General features: G+C 37.5%; 2 protein-coding genes across 2 annotated transcripts in view; both read left to right on the top strand.

Annotated features, from left to right (window-relative positions):
- Positions 1-17,282, top strand: part of LOC127160189 (uncharacterized) — a 311,509-nt gene that overhangs the window by 14,931 nt on the left and 279,296 nt on the right. The window lies entirely within an intron of this gene.
- LOC127160192 (GTPase IMAP family member 4-like) lies at positions 3,739-6,169 on the top strand. The gene is made up of 4 exons (XM_051102848.1): positions 3,739-4,064; positions 4,671-4,707; positions 4,860-4,917; positions 5,049-6,169. The coding sequence occupies exons 2-4, from the start codon at positions 4,705-4,707 to the stop codon at positions 5,816-5,818; spliced, it is 831 nt and encodes a 276-aa protein (XP_050958805.1). The 5' UTR covers positions 3,739-4,064; positions 4,671-4,704; the 3' UTR covers positions 5,819-6,169.

Consider the following 17,282-nt stretch of genomic DNA (forward strand, 5'->3'; position numbering starts at 1 on the left):
TGTTCCTTGCATTACTCTCTTGTTTGTCTGAGTAGTCTCACCTGTTCCTCGTGTTCTCCGCTCCTTTATATTGTTCTCCCTTTCCCTCTTCTTTTGCCAGTTTGTTGATTTACTTTGCTGTGCTTAGTCTATGTTTGCTAGCTTGTCTTACCGTTTGTGATACTGATTATTTCCTGCCAAGTTGTTCATTTAATACTGTCTCTTGTCCGTCACTTGTTTTGTCTTGTCCTGTCCAGTCCTGCAGGCCAAGCTCCTGTTCTACTTCCTCTATCTGCCTCATAGCTAGACGTTTGCAGAGCCTGTGAGATCATGAGTGTGGAGGGGCTTCACTCCCCACCTCTCCTACATCTCATGTCTTGTCAATAAACTTGATAACACTCATTCTGCATTTGAGTCCTCTCTCATAGAAATCCTGACATTTTCACCAACTCAGTATAACACACAAGTCATGTTTTAAATTTGAAATGCATTGCTTGTCTGTGTTTACAATTTTAAATAAATAAATAAAATAAAATAATACTATCATGCTTACTGTAAGTTTATTTATTTTCATCTCCATCTCTGTAGCATCCAAGAGGATGGTCCTCACAGATTTTGCCTGGTGTTTTGGATTTCTTTTATCCTTCTCCAACGACACTTCAGACGCCCAAAGGCATGCTCGACTACTACTCTGCCTTGGCTGAGTCTTGTGTTGTAGCATTCTTCTTCAGGTGTTCCATTGTCATGCTTTGGTGTGACAATAAATGGATACATGCTCCCTATGTATGCTGTGTCTCCTAATAGTCTGCGTCCTTCCATTCTGTCTTCCTATTGTTAAAAAAAGGAGAAGCCCTCAACAATCTGGAGTCATGAACTCTGCCAGGTGGTCCCACGATTACATCAATAAATCTTCCATGTTCGTCAACTATTCTTCGCAGAAGAAGTGAGAAAAATCATTTTCTGTTAATTTAGTGAATAAATTATAATAATAATTATAATTTCTGTTAATTTTTGAATGCAAGTTTTTGCCAGTTCACATGTTGCTTTTAACACTTGTAAAAGTGTTTTGTGGGCTTCCCCCTTGAGAAAGGTTAAATTTGTCAGCAATTTCTCTGACTGAATTCTGGTTTGCCATGTACCAAAGAAAAAGCACAACTTTTTGGATTAAAGGTATTCTTTCAGGGCCACCACCAGTGCCAAGTTTCTCATCCAGCCCTTGCTGTCTCAAAAGCTCCATATAGTGCTCAGACTGTGTTCTTGTTAATCGCAGGTGTTTTTGGAACATCCTTGTGTAGCCGATGGTCAGGGTTTTTTTTTTTTTTTTTTAAGGGGGGCATGGTTTTATCCCACTCGTAATGTTTGTCCTATAAAAGCAGCCATAGGTACCTAAGAATGGATGCTCCTGTTGTTATTGGTCACGTCATCGGGTTTCTGGTGCGGCGCAGAAGTGTTTGTCTGGTAAGGTGCTGTTGGCCGTGACCGTATTATAGATCTGTCGTATGGATTAGACTTTTATGGGCATGTTTCTTTTCTTAGTGTGGACTGAGAAATCCTGCGATTATACTGTTTACCATACATTCTCTAAAACAAAGTGTTTTTACATCTTGGGAGCTTTTCTGGGATTGTGGGCTGTTCCAATTGGTAAGTCATTTTAATTTTAGGCACTATTTTAAAGGTTTATGATAAGATTAGTTAATTTGGGTGTCTCTATTTATTTTAAGAGGCGCGAGCCGTTGCAGTGGGCTTTCTTGTTACGGCGTACGTTTGGTGCAGCTGTACGTTCATAGACTTGCGTTGGATCTTAACATTGTTTTAACCCATTGGTGCCCAAACTTGGTCCTGGAGGGCCGGTGTCCTACAGATTTTAGCTTCAGCCCCAATCAGACACAACTGAACCAGCTAATCGAGCTCTTACTAGGCATACTAGAAACCCACTGGCAGGTGTGTTGAGGCAAGTTGGAGCTAAACCAAGAACCAGGACTGAGTTTGGGCACCCCTGTTTTTAACCTTTACCACTAGAAAAACGCAATGTCAGTTGAAATGTAAGAAAAGCAAACCTCTAGTGGATCTTGCCATTTTGATTTTTTTATTTATCTTATTAGTGTAAATGCTCTGCTTAGCAAACTTAAAGTCATGTAACAGAAGTTATGGCTGACCTGTGTAATATGACATATTTCAGAGGTTTCAGAATGTGATAAATTATAGGGTGGGACTTGACTTTATTTATTGATATAGTAACTGTAAAAATTCAGGGGTGGCGGTTAAGGAGTATGTATCTTGGTGAATGGGACCTTAAGAGCAGAAAATGCACCTCTTTTATTTCTGATTGTGACTGTGTGTGTGTTTTGGGTTTTATATGACCTTTTTTTTTTTTTTTTTTTTTTTTTTTTTTTCCTTGAAAAATTATTTTTCTTTGAAGCTAGAAACTGCCACCAGGTTTAAAAAAAAAATTTGAATACAGCAAAAACTAATCAACTAATGTAAGTAAAACTATTTACTGTCAGGTTGAGTGTAGAGAGGACACAGAAGGAGCAGAGGATGAGGAAATATAACAAACGGGCTGTTAATGATAAAGCCAACAAAGGTATACAGACAGGAACAGCAGGGGAACACACTCCAACATAACATTAATTAACATTAAGATCAGACCACGGACAAAGGAACTGAATCAAGGCAGCTAATGAGACACAGACAGGTATAAGTAATTAACCAATGAGGACATAACAAGAAACGGAACAGGACACACCAAATAGGGGCACAAGAGGGCAAAACCAACAAAACAGTCCACAGGGGTTGTTACAAACAAAAGGATAAAAAAATATATTAATAAAAAAAATACAAATCAAATTATATATATATATATCTTTTTTTTTTTTTTAAATAGGACCTATATATATATATATATATATATTTTTTTTTAGGTAGGTCTATCTAAAGGCTATTACAGAAATAGACCACTACAGACATTTCTTGAAGTAATAAATGTTAAAATAAAGCACTGCAAAAATTTCACTGTATAAATATGATTCTTATTAAAGTTAAGTGATTCAGTCAAGAAAAGTGAGTGATTTTCTCTTTTTCTTTTGTTGTTTGATTAAAATTTATGATGTGGTCGGTGGCTGCAGGTTTACGCTGCTGTCGCTTTAAGATCTGACGCACAGATCAAATATTTTGATGCATCAGTATTTCTCCCAACTGTTCAGGTTTACTAAAGACAAAACCGACTTCATTCACACGAATAATCTCTAAGACGAGCATGTGTGTAGCAATAACAGACCCTATTAGAAGCGAAAGAGAACTCTGTATTCACACACTGACTGAGAGGCGCGTTCTGTGAGCGCGCTTTAAGTGTGTGCGCGCATAAACCCGTCGGCTTTCAAGTAGCTACTGGACAAGACTTAACGACCCAGGCAAATACTAAATATCATTTTAGTGATAATGCAGGAAGCCAGCTGCAAGATTCATTCTGGCACCCTCTCATACGATAACGCTTGACATTTACCATTAAAAATATATAGCCATAAAAGCTGCAATGCATTTCTTATTGCTTAAAACAAACTGAGACTGTCTCGTGTTTTTCTGTGGGTGCTTGCATATTTCCGTGGGGGTCGGATTCTGTGCTCCAAGCAAAACGAAACTACTCTGCGTGCCGTATGCAAATGAGACTGTTACTTAAAACTGTGCTTTATGCTGCACAATATTTATTTATCATCAGTTGTTCAAATCACTGTAATCAAATACGGTTTTAAAGATAATTAAAATCTGAAACGGTAAAACTAACCGTGTGGAGTTTTATCATGATTTCATGATTACATCCCTAGTTTCAGCACAGCCTAAAATTAAATTGATACGGATGCAGTTGTTTAGTATAGATGATATGCAATTGTTTTTTTGTTTTGTTTTTTGTTTTATATGAAGGTAATTATTAAGTCTTAATTAATAAAGACCATTCTTCAGTAAATTTCCACAGAGCTTCCTCCTCTGGTGGGCAGAACCGGTGACATTTAAGAGCGTATAAATGCAAAATTGTTGAAAAAGTGAAACTAGACTGACAACTGTTCAGTCGTCTGAAGATCAGCACTGCAGTGAGTATTTTTACTACAAGATACAAGGATGGCAACTAATTTATAATACCTCCATATACTAAATTCAGATTTAACATGTTTGTTTGACATTATCTTTGTGTAATTTGTTACAAATAACAGGTAGAGTGTGATACATGTGTTAATGCTGCATTTTAACATAGCAGTGGATCTGAATGAGGGAAATTTCATGTAATCATGAACTGAGATCTGTCACATCTAAACATTGAGTTTTTCATAACTCATTAAAAACTCATAAATCATGATCATAGACTTTCCTGTTGATAAAATAAAATGCATTTATTACTTTAAGTGTGTTCTAAATCTCTGTTTTAATGTAATATATTTTGTAAATAACTTAAGCTAAGTAATTTCACTTAATTTTCACCAAAGTAATCTCTATGTACCCAGCTTCAAGCATTGATATGCAAATATTGTAATAGTTCAGTATCTGACATTTCCTGAAGGGTGGAATGATGGTGTCAGGTATTTATGTAAAAGTCTATCTAGATAAAATCAAACTATGATAAAATCAGCTTAAAAGTTTTACTGTCTGGGGATTTTTTTGTTGCATTTGTGCAAAATTATAATGATTATTTTCTTTTACAGGTATTTAGTTAGGATAAGAACAGACAAGAAGACAATGGTAGATATAAAAACATCATTAAACATTAAAGACATTTAATCATTTAAAGTCTTAGACATTCTTGCTTTTTTATTTCTTTGTTTTAAATGAAACAAATGACTGTAATTCTTTAATACTAATTTACTGTTTCTGATAATCTAATGATCTCATAGGCTAGTAATGTGCGTCACAGAGGATCTCGTGTCTCCAGTCAGCCTTCAAATGATGCAGGTAATATTGACCAAAAATAAGCGTATTTTAAATTATATATTGACCACAGACACACACATGTACATGATCTGCAGCTTGTTGTTTTAAACACAGAGTTTTTCCTTTCTTGCCTGAACTCTCTTTTGTTAAAGATGTAGAAGTGCCACTGCAGAATATTACCCTTAATGGCGATATTAAGATTGTCCTCCTGGGAAAAACTGGAGTAGGGAAAAGTTCAACAGGAAATACCATCCTGGGAGAAGAAAATGCATTCAGATGTGGAAGACAGCTATCCCCTGTAACAAGGAATTCTGAATGTAAGACAAGAGTGGTTAATGGTAGATCTGTGTCTGTCATTGACACTTCTGGGTTTTTCATTCCTAACCTTCCCAAGGAGCAGTTATCAGAGGAGTTTGCAAGGAGTGTGTGTCTCTCTGGACAAGGTGTTGATGTGTTTTTATTCGTTGTGCCATATGGAAGGTTCACAGAGCAGGAGGAAGAGATATTGAAACGAGTGCAAAAGGTTTTTGGTAAAGATGTGTTGAAGCATGTAATAATTCTCTTCACGTATGGCGATGAATGTGACCAAATGAATATGCAGTCAGAGATAGATGAAAATGATGTTATCAGAAGAGTCATAGACAGATGTCAGGGGTATCATGTGCTCAACAACAGAGGGCTGAATGACAGAGAGCAGGTCAATGATCTACTGCTGAAGATTGACAGAATGATAGAGCGGAATGGATGCTACACGAATGAGATGTATAAGTGGGCACAAATGTGGCCATGGGAAAAATTCTGGAAAATATTCAAGGAATATTTTTGTGCTGTTATGGACTACTTCTCTGGAAAAGCAAAAAGTCTTATGATGTCCATTGAAGAATTCATAACTCATACCAACAAAAATGATTATACAAGATGAAACAACATGAACAAAATAAATGAAAAATGATTATTAAAAGCTAAATTCTGATGTAGATAATTATGCTCTCCTATTTGTAACTTTAGGTTTGTAACTTCTGATTACATCTTAAAATCAATAAATTTGACTCAACACTTAAACAATGACTTTCACCACACACAGTGAAACATTTAAGCTGTATTGTAAGATTTAATTGATTGCTTGTGCTAAAGGTAAAACCAGAGAATATATTCAGCCTTGGGTGAAAAAAACAAAAAAACTTGTGCTTAAATTTAGTAATACGTGTAATGTATTATACCTACATGTTTCATACATTAATAAAACTCTTGATTTACAAAACACTTTGTTTGAAATTGATACTTTCTGAACAATCACTGCAAATACTGAGCACAAGCATTCATTAATAATGACTCCCTGCTCATTTACATTATGCATGACATACCACAACTATTTCAGTGCTCATGTTACAAATGACAGCATAAAACTTGTATTGAGTTAGAACTGTCGTCAGCTCTCACTGCCAAGGCTTACAGCACCACGGGCCAGGCTGTCTCCGTGCTGCACACCATGGCCATTCCGCAGGTCCACCAGGCCCAAGCCGTTGAAACGGCTGCAAGAGGGAAGGCCTGGTTGATGCAGGAACTGCGCACAGTGACTGTCTTTGCTCTCCGGGCGACTAAGGTCACGGCGCGGTCCCTCGGTCAGGTGATGTCTACCATGATAGTCCAGGAGGGCCATCTCTGGCTGAACCTGGCGCAGATGGGTGACGTCAACAAAATCTGCTTTCTTGACACACCCATCTCCCAGGCCGCCTCTTCAGAGACACTGTCAAGGACGTTGCCCAACATTTCTCGGCAGTACAAAAGCAGACGGAGGTTGTAAAACACATCTTGCCCCAGCGTGATTCCAACAAGCTGCCGGTGGCCAGGCCTTCATCTGCTTGTCCCCGAAGGCGCCCCCCTGCGGCCTCTACACCTGCTCCACTCCCATCAACTCCTAAAGAGGGAACCCTCAACAGGTGCATCAAGCTGGCTGTAGGAGAGCGGCACAGCCCGCTCCTCAGGGTCCCACCAAGACCACCCGCAGGACTGCAAAGCGACCCTGAGACAGGCGACTCAGAGATAGGAGGGATTGCTCTTCGGGGGAGGGCTGGGGGCTTGTGTCTTCCCTGCCACCACCTACTCACAAAAAGAGCAATTTCCTCTATCTTGGAGTCTTACATGCCAAGTTTAGTTTGTTAGTGACGCTTTGCTTCCTCAGATCCGGACTTGGGCAAGGATTCGCCACCACTGTGGGATTGGGAGGAGAAGGCAAGTGCTGCTCCTGGCAGCTTGACTCTACCCCAGGATGCTTTGCTTCCCAGGTTGAGTCACCTCCCACCCCCCCTCAGCTGCAATTTGAGTCTGAGTCTTATGTTTATTTCATGGTGATTTCACATTTCTTGTTTGTATGTAGGCTACATACAAATAAAAGGTGAACATTAATTTGAAGTCACCGTTTAGAATATTACTTGAGTAAAAGTCTTAAAAGTATGTGATATTGATTGTACTTCAGAAGAAAAGTGTATCTCATGGGAGCATGGATGCATTTAAATTGCAGTTACAGATGCATAAATATGCCTAATGTTTTGTTTTTAACAAAACGGTGAATAATGTCTTGAACGTAGACATGAAAAAATGTTGAAATGTGAAACTAAAATTGTCACTAGGTGAGTGAGTCATTGAGATTCAAATGGCTGATTTATTCAGAACAAAGCATTTGACTGTGTTAATAAATGAATCATTTTATCAACGATTGGCTCAAAAAGCTGATTCAATCAATAAACAACGTCCATTGCTCAGTGATGCAAAACAGTGTGATCTTTGTTTGGAACTATTGTCGTTGGCAAGATTGAGCAAAACAAGCAATATTATGTCTAAAATGTAAGTCACTTATTGCTTTACTGAACTTATATTATGTTTAAAATGATTATTAAATGCGTTCTCATGCTGATATCTGCAGAAAAGGAAAGGAAAGGAAATGTCACCATACATGTGGCCAAGTATGGTGACCCATACTCAGAATTTGTGCTCTGCATTTAACCCATCCAAGTGCATACGCACAATAGTAAGTAGTAAACAAACATGTGCGCGCACACACACACACACACACACACACATTTGTTTTTGTGAATTGTGGGGACTTTCCATAGACTTCTACAGATTTTATACTGACCAAACGATGTTGTCTATCCCCTAACCCAACCCTAACCCTAAACCTAGCCCTCACAGAAAACATGTTTGTATCATTACACTTTCAGATAAACATCATTTACTATTTTTAATCATTTTTTAACATTGTGGGGACCACAGGCCAGTCCCCACAATGTCAAAAAATTCAGGTTTTACTATCCTTGTGGGGACATTTGGTCCCCACAATGTAGCAAAAACAAGTATACACACACACACTAACACACACACACACCGTGAACACACACCCGGAGTATGGGGAGTCATATTGCTATCGCTGGGGCACCCAGGGATCAGTTGGGGGATCAGTGCCTTGCTCAAGGGTCTCACCTCAGTTGTGGTATTGTGGGTGGAGAGAGCGCTGGTTATTTGCTCCCCCCACTTTCAATCCCTGCCGGACCTAGGATTCGAACCCGCAACCTTTCGGTTACAAACCCAAGCCAGCGGTACTCTTTGAGTGATATAGATTAACTATATTAAATTCACCTATAAACTTTCACTGAAGTGCCCCTCCCACTACATTTCACGTACATGTATGAAAATTGGTAGACATATGTAACACACCAATACCTACAAAAAAGTCCTGGAGTCCTGGCCTGAAGACACCTAAAGGCCAATATTCAGTTACAGGCATAGCGCCACAGCTGGAGGTTTTGCACATTTAAATGGCTTTGACATATTTCTCTTACATTTACTATAATAAAAGCATATGGCCCACCGTTTGCTGTTTTCCTAAAGCCACTGGTCGGCAGTGAGCCCGGGTGCAAGGGCCCTTTCATTGCCGCTTGCAGCTTTAATTATTATTATTTATTGCTTTACCATTACCTTTTTGTTCATGTTCTTGTTTTCATGTCTTTTGTTCTCATATTTTGTAGATTTGTTTCAAGCTGTTTGTGACTTGCTTCCCTTGCCCTCTTGTTTGCTCATTGGTTGGTTTGTGTCATGTACTCCTCATTGTTTGGTATAAATAGGCCTCACGTTTCCATTGTTCCTTGTTGTGTATTGAAGTGTAAACCTGCTGTTGGTGAGTTTGTGCATCTGTTTCTGTTCTTGTTTCTGTTTCTGTTTCATACCAATTTGTTTTTGAGTCAAGTCTGCTATTGCCAAGTCTGTTCATGCCTAGTTAAGTTTGTTCATGTCATTATTGTTTGTTTGGATTTCACGTTTTGGATTATAAATAAAACTGCACTTGGATTCATCACAACTCACCGCTTCAGTTGGATTAATCGTTACACAGCCATCTGAAAGCAAAACTGTTCTTTGGCATATCAAACTATATGGCTTGTTTTGCCATGTACAACACACCTATTGACCTGATGTGCCCTGATATACAGTGAAGACTGCACAAACAAATATTCTTGAAGCATGGCAGCTAGTTTAAGCTGGTCCTTAGTTGGCCATGAGCTAGTTAAAGATGGTCAAATACTGGTCCTAAGCAACTAGGTCCTGCTTTTGGCCCTCTCATAACCAGATTATAACCATTTTAGGACCAGTTTAAACCAGCTCATTATCAACTAAGGACCAACTAAAATCAGTTCAAACCATCTGACATGCAAACCTAACCAGCATATGCAGTTTTTTTTTCCCTGAGCAGGTTCGAGTGTTTGAATCTGTTGATATGAAACTCCAGGATGAGCTTTGAAGAACCGAGCAATCCTGCATCATGTCAAATCATCAACATTAAGATAACTGAGTAAACCATATGCAAAGAACAGGCCTAGTTTTCGCATGTTCTTTTGTTATTATTGTTTAAAGACAAGTGTATCTGCATTTTGGATCTTGCCTGCTTTGCTTACATTAAAATAGTAGAATAGTAAGCTTCTTGTTTCACCTTGAGGGCATCCAACTAGAAAGGTGAAAGCAAAACTGTTCTTCAGCTCATCATAAAAGTTATCTGATATTTTGACTTGTATTTTTCTTGCCGTATACATCAGTCCTATTGACCTAATGTGTCTTGATATACAACAAGCCCTGAATATAACTATACAGTACCTCCAAAGTACCTACACAGTACCTACTCATAGGTACAAGGGAACAATACGTAAAGTTTGGGGAATAAGGGGTAATATCCTGCAGAATTATAAAGCATTTATACTGTAAGTATTTTGTAACTTAAGGGCACCTTTTCTGAAATTATGTGGTATGTATGACACATGGACCGCAATTTTCCATGTAAGCATACATGTAGGTAAACGGAAACAATCTGCAGTGTTTGGGGGATAAGGGGGCAACCCTTAACGGAGCTGAGAAATATCATGTGATTTTGTCATTGTTTCCAGCGTTCAGGTCTGGAAAGCAGTTTTCGAGTACGTTAAGTAAATTATGGAAGTAAATTATATTTTTTCTAATAAGTTGTGATGTGTTTCTTGTTTCATGTGGCACAGTAATGATCAGTATACATGTTATTTAGTATTTAGTTATTTAGTACTCCACAAATTTTTTAAGACGTAAATTTACATACAATTTGCACAATCTGCAAGATATTATTAATAGCTGACAAAATTAATAATAATAACAATAATAATAAAAAGCATGTTGCGTTTATACTGGCCAGAATAAGATTTTTCACATAATTGTGTTTACACACAAGCAGTTTAAAAGTTCACAAAGCCCCTGGTTTCTAAATGTTTATGTTATATTATACCAAAATAAGATCTCAGGGCAGCTGCTGACTCAGCCACATGTTCGTGAGACCTTAGTCAAAGCTAATACCTTAGCTTCCATTTCCACCTCCACATATGAATTTGTTTGAATGTTTCCAGATGTTTTTATGTACATTTTGAATTTATGCATACAAACAACTGGATGGAAACATGAATAGGCCTACTGTTAAATTACTTTGAGAATTTATATTATGCTACTTTATTTTTCACATTCTTCATTCTGTTAAAAAAAGTTTTATAAAAATCAGTTGAATAAATAAATACATTAAAAAAATGTTTGTACACAGAAAATGTCATTTTTTTGGAAAGATTAAGTATGTTTGCATTTATTAACAAGAAACTTTATTGTTGTGTTACTTTTGATACAAACAACAGGGTGGTATGGAAATGTTCAAACTGAAATTATACTGAAGTCTTTCTACATTTTTACAAAATACCACCTGGTATTAATAGACCACACCTCTGAGTTACAGGCCACAGCAAAAATATCTCTCTGTCTCCAACTTTATCTTTTTAAATTATGTTTTTCTGAAAAATTGTACTTTCGTCCCCGTTCTCCCCTAAGGTGTAACTATTATAAGATTACATTGTATGCATGACCTACTGTGTTGAGCTACAATATTATGAATAACAACAAGCTGCTTTATTGTAATAACACAAAATATATGATGCAGTATATTTTTACACTCATACTGGGTAATTATTGTATCATTACAACATATCTTACATGATATTCATAACTGTAAATGTTACTGATTACTGTTACATGCATTGATAAATTGTAGTATACTATAGTATAATTTAGGTTACAAAACCACCATAGGCTTTATAAAATTTTACCACAGTTTACTTAAGGATACATGCTTTATTATGTATTAGTGTTCTTTATGTGGGATCATGGAGATTACTGAACAACACAGTTGAAAGTATAGGGAAATGAAGTAGTGAGTTTCTGCTTTGATTTTGTTTAGAAACAAAATGCACCAACAGCACTACAGCACATATGAAAATTTACCTGATGAAAGAGTATTTGTATATGGTCATTTCAGCAGCAAGTCACGTAAGCAGCATTGTACTGTCAATGTGCAATACAGTGGAAAACTAGATTACTGTTTTGCCTTATTTGGTCATTTTCTGTCCTTGTTTAAGTATTATTTAAGTATTTAAGTCTGTTCATTTATCATTTGTTGGGTCTACTTGTTGTATTCATGTGTCTGCTAAAGCCTCTGTTGTGGATTATCCCCTGTGTGTGTTCATTGAAGACTGTTTAACGTTTCTCTGTGTCTCCAGCATGCTTCCTTAAACAGCGAAACGTGACAATTACCCATTTCCAGCTGCTACCAGGATATAACATATAAATATACATCATAATACACATATATTTACTGTATCATTTATGTTTTTTGATAACTGTAGTGCTGTTGGTGCACTTTGGGCTACTGTATGTGGTTTGAGGCAAGTAAAATAAAATGTACTACAACATTTTTCTTAACCCTCTGTGGTCTGAGGTTATTTTGGGGACCTTTGGATGTTTTGACATGCCCTGATATTTGTACTTCTTTTAGCTACTTAATACTATTGGCCAACATGATTTTTTTTCTTTCAGCTGAAGGAGGTGGTCTGAGTTTGTGGCGTGGTTCACATTAATATGAAAGGAAGACAGACTCAAGTGCGCACTCGTTCAGAAAGTAAAGTAACCTGCACGTGCGTTTTAGATGATTATAGTGTATTTACTTCAAAAAAACACATGTAAGAGATAATAATGTTGATTATTTTCCTTTGAATTTGAGCAGGAGTGAGTCTGCAGTGTATTGGTGCATTTATTGCAGTGCAATGATTGTTTTTCAAATGAATGACAATCAGTCGTATCCTCAAAATTTTTGTTTGCAGTTAATCTATCAAAATAAACTATGTAACATATTTAGTAAACCCATCAATGGTGTTTGCTCCGCTGTCCTGTAAACTAGGGACAAAACTTTTTAAAAAACACTTTTTATTTACATGAGATGGCGGACGTTCTGTTTTCTATCACGTGCTGTGTGTCTGTGATGACATAATTTAAATCTGCAAAGTCCTGGGATTCAGTGCAGAAACAATGTTGATAACAGACTATTTCACATCCAGAGATAAAGGAACAATCTGAGAACGGCTCATTTGAAAAAGGGGATTTTAATTTTAACTGATTATTAAAAACCACTGCATGTTTTTATCATTATAGGAGAATTTTGCAGATTATCTTCCATGAAATCTTAATGTTGCAAACAACATGAAAATTTGAAAATCATCTGCATCACCCACTTAAAAGATATTATTAAGATCATCAAGAATGAAAAAATATATAAAGCAAAAATCAAAATCTTGAAACTGTCCATAGCAGGTGTTCTCTCCATTATATGTTATGGCTGCAAATGGTCCAAATGTTTTCATATTCACAATGTATTTGAATGATAAACTATTATTTACAATGTAGACTAAGCTTTGAACAAAACCACTTTCATAATCAATGGAAAAAAATCATCTTTTTCACATGAACCAAAATATGTTGAAATGAGAGTGGAGGTTATACTAGTCTACAGACTATTTAAATTGACCAGTGTAACCTTGCATATGTTTGGTTGAATGTATTTTATTTTGATAATGTACAGAAATGTCATTTAAATCTGACTTTATTGAAAAGCTGAAATAGAAAATATTCCACTGTTTTTGGTCATACAGAGAACAGTTCAGACATAATGTACGTTCAACAAATTTGTGCTTTTGTAAAATAATGCACAAACAGGATGCGCGTTCAGTCATCTCGGTTCTTGGTTTCCTTTTCGTGAACTTCTTTCATATATCAATGGAAAAAAATCATCTTATTCACACACTGAACCAATATATGCATGGCCATAACCCCAGAGGATCCACCCAACCGTTCAAGATCACCTGATTACTGACTGTTTACCTTGACCAATGTAACCTTGCATATGTTTGGTTGAATGTATTTTATTTTGATAATGTATAGACTGCAATGTCAAGTTTAAATTGCTCCTCCTGGATTTATGGACTGAAATTCTAAAATATTCCACTATTTTTGGTCATTGCTGGACTGCTCAGAGATAAGATCTTTGCTAAACAGAAAAAATGTGTTCTTTGTGACAATGCCAATAAACAGGATACTCCTGTTTTATCATCTCCTTCTTGTCTCTTTCCTTGAACTTCTCTGTGTGTGACATCGTGCCTCACATCTGAATTTAAATCTGCAAATTATTTAAATCAGATTAATTTAGTTCCAGGGACTACAGATGAAAAATAGCCTTTGGCTAATTTTGGTCCATTTACAGGAATGTTTTATTAATGTCCCTTTCAACTAAATAAAAAAAAGATTTTCTTTTATTTATTTTAATTTATTTTGCTTTTTTTTTTTTTTGGCATTTTTTTTATTGTGATTTATTTTTGACATTTTTTGAAGCAAAGTGGGAAAAAGACAGATCAGAGGTCATAACAGGAACCAAACTGGGGAAACCCAAAGCACAAAGGCGCTGTACTGCCCACAAGGCTATCCAGGATGATTTTATTTTTATGACAACAAATTTTATTTTTATCATAACTTACTTATATTCTGGCGACGTATTTTTGACGCAGGGTTTGAAAACCTGTGCTCTAGGTTTTGAAAGCAAATGATTTCTCATTTGAGTGGCAATGTTTTTGCACAGACAGCATGATCAGAAGAACATCTGTACTCAATGTCATAATCATAGACCAAAAGAGTCAATGCCCCAATGTTTCATGCAGAGAGCAACAAGTGTAGGAATGGCAGACTTGGGATCTAGGGATAGCAAGCAAAGTTTTATGATCAGTTAGGAGATGGAACTTGTATCCATACAGATATTTGTGAAACGTTCACTCCCAAAACTATGCTGAGGGCCTCATTTTTGATCTGTGCATAGTTTTTTTCACTTGCTGTCAGAGACTGCAACACAAATGCAGTGGGTTATTTCCTCCCTTGTTGGCAGCACATGTGAGATAACGGCTCCAACACCACAGGGAGAAGCATTGCAGGCAAGTCTAAGTGTTTTTTTGTTTGTTTGTTTGTTTGTTTTTGCAATATGAGCTAGGCTAAGGGCTAACCCCACCAGACCAGCTCTTCCAACACTCATGCTCTCTAATGTTCGCTCGCTGGAAAATAAACTGGACTCATTTCAACTCAGTCGCTCTACACTGCATGAGGCAAGGGATTGTTGTGTGTTTGTCTTCATTGAAACATGGCTAAACGACAACATTCCCAACTCCGCCATTCAGATGCACGGGCTAACCTGCTACCGAGCGGACAAAGATACAGCACTGTCTGGTAAGACTCGTGGGGGAGGACTGTGTGTTTATATCAACAAGGGATGGTGTAACAATGCTGTGGTAGTGACAAAACACTGTTCATCGCTGGTGGAGTTTATGTTTGTGAAGTGTCGGCTGTTCTATCTGCTGCGGGAGTTCACGGCCATTGTGATTGTCATGGTTTACATCCTGCCGTGTACAAACGCTAAGGACGTGCTTCTCGAGCTGTACAGCGCCATCAGCGAACAACAAACAAATAACCCAGACGGCTTTTTCATCATTGCCGGTGATTTTAATCACGTGAACTTAAAGTCAGTTTTGCCAAAGTTCTACCAACGTGAACTTTGCAACAAGGGGAAACAACACTCTGGACTTGGTTTACACAACAGAAAAAAAATGCATACAAAGCTGAACCCCGCCCCCACCTCGGATACTCAGACCACATCTCTGTTATGCTAATCCCAGCATACAGACCACGTCTCAACCTTACCAAACCGGTTCAAAAACAGATCACAGTATGGCCAGATGATGCCACCTCAACACTACAGGACTGCTTTCAGTGCACAGACTGGAACACGTTCAGAGAGGCGGCCACCTACAACAACCACACAGACCTGCACGAGTACACTGAAACTGTGACTACTTACATCAAAAAGTGCATTGATGATGTGACAGTCACCAAAACCATCACCACACGTGCAAACCAGAAGCCATGGATGACAGCAGAGATTCGTGGGCTGCTAAAGACCAGAGATGATGCATTCAGATCAGGAGACAAAGCAGCCCTAAAAACAGCAAGAGCCAATCTGTCCTGTGGCATCAAGCAAGTAAAACGCACAAAAAAATAAATAATCACTTTACTGACAGCAAAGACACTGTAGGGTATCAGAGCGAATCAGACAAATGGAAGATTCGATCAGAACATTTGGTTGAAACCAAAGAGCCAAATTCCACAAAGAGGCCCAGAACCACGTCATAAATCTGTCCAGGATACCCTGGCGCCAGCCAGCCTGAAGTACGCCTAACCAACCAACTTTCACAGCTTTGAACAACTTGCAACATTAAAACAAAAGAACACAATTATTGATAATCTCAACTCAGGAAGGAGATTGTCAATATTGGGGCGAGAAACCCAAGATTAATGGTCAAAGATACAGCACATCAGGACCATTACATGAGGAAACTTTGTTGGGTGGTGCTCCCCCACCCAAGACAAGAACCAGACCGAGTTCCTTCTAAATTCCTTTGTTCCTCGGAACATGCCCTTAGTTCACAGAATGACAGAGAGACTGTCCCTTTTACCTAAATATGCACCAAAATGATGCTTAAAAGGACTTATGAACATCAGACCATTGCATAACTCCCTGCTATGTATGCCACCCACACATTTGTCTATTATGTTCTAATCACTCGTTGTGTATGTCCTTTAAATAACTATTGAATAGCTTAAGGGTTTATATTCATGTTTGATATGTATGAGTTTGAAAATTCATGCTTTGAACGTTTCTGCCAATCAATTCTTTGTCAAATGCATTGTATTCATGTTATAGGAATCATGGCCAAATTATACTCTGCAAGAGCGGGAAAATTCTGACCATGTGACTGATAAGATAACATGCTGATTTATGTTTTGGGAGGAGAAACATAGCAATATCCCGAGTTAAGACAACATCTAATTGGTCAAGACACCATTTTGGGATGTGTCCAAAGCTGAGTTTAAAACCACAGGACACCTGTGATTCTAGCTGAACTGGTGCATTTAATATAACGTTTAATAACCTCATTGAGAAACTCAACACGAGGGTTAATTAAATGATTGATGGTTGTTCAGGTCTAAGCAATTGCATATACTTATGCTATAAACTTGGGATTTCACATTTTCACTCTTCTAAACTCATTCTTTCCTCCTCTCTCTCTCTTTCTGTAACTTGTATGAATGTGTGAATGCGCGTTTATGTGTTAGATTAGTGTATATGTCTTAGGTTTATCCAATAAATTCCTATTCATATTGAAAAGAGAAGTATCTTGTGTTTTGTGCTTATAAATTAATGTCTTAAACTGCCGACCTTGTTACCGTGCTAATAAATAGTGTTTTCACTATATTTTGGATATTAGTATCCAGTACAGAGTTGATGTGATACGGCTCACTCAATGAATCACTGGTCGATTCATTGATCCGCTGTAAAAAAATGACACACCTGCAAAAAACCTACCCACACCTCCCAACAACCAGGTACTTTGTCTCTAGCTGATGTAAGGAAG

This window comes from Labeo rohita, unplaced genomic scaffold, assembly GCF_022985175.1.
Source record: "Labeo rohita strain BAU-BD-2019 unplaced genomic scaffold, IGBB_LRoh.1.0 scaffold_30, whole genome shotgun sequence".
Taxonomy (NCBI): Eukaryota; Metazoa; Chordata; class Actinopteri; order Cypriniformes; family Cyprinidae; genus Labeo; species Labeo rohita.

What these genes read in the sequence shown, in the direction of transcription:
- LOC127160192 (XM_051102848.1), top strand. An exon ending in TCAGCCTTCAAATGATGCAG is followed by an intron (nt 4,918 to 5,048) that starts GTAATATTGACC and finishes CTTTTGTTAAAG; the next exon opens with ATGTAGAAGTGCCACTGCAG.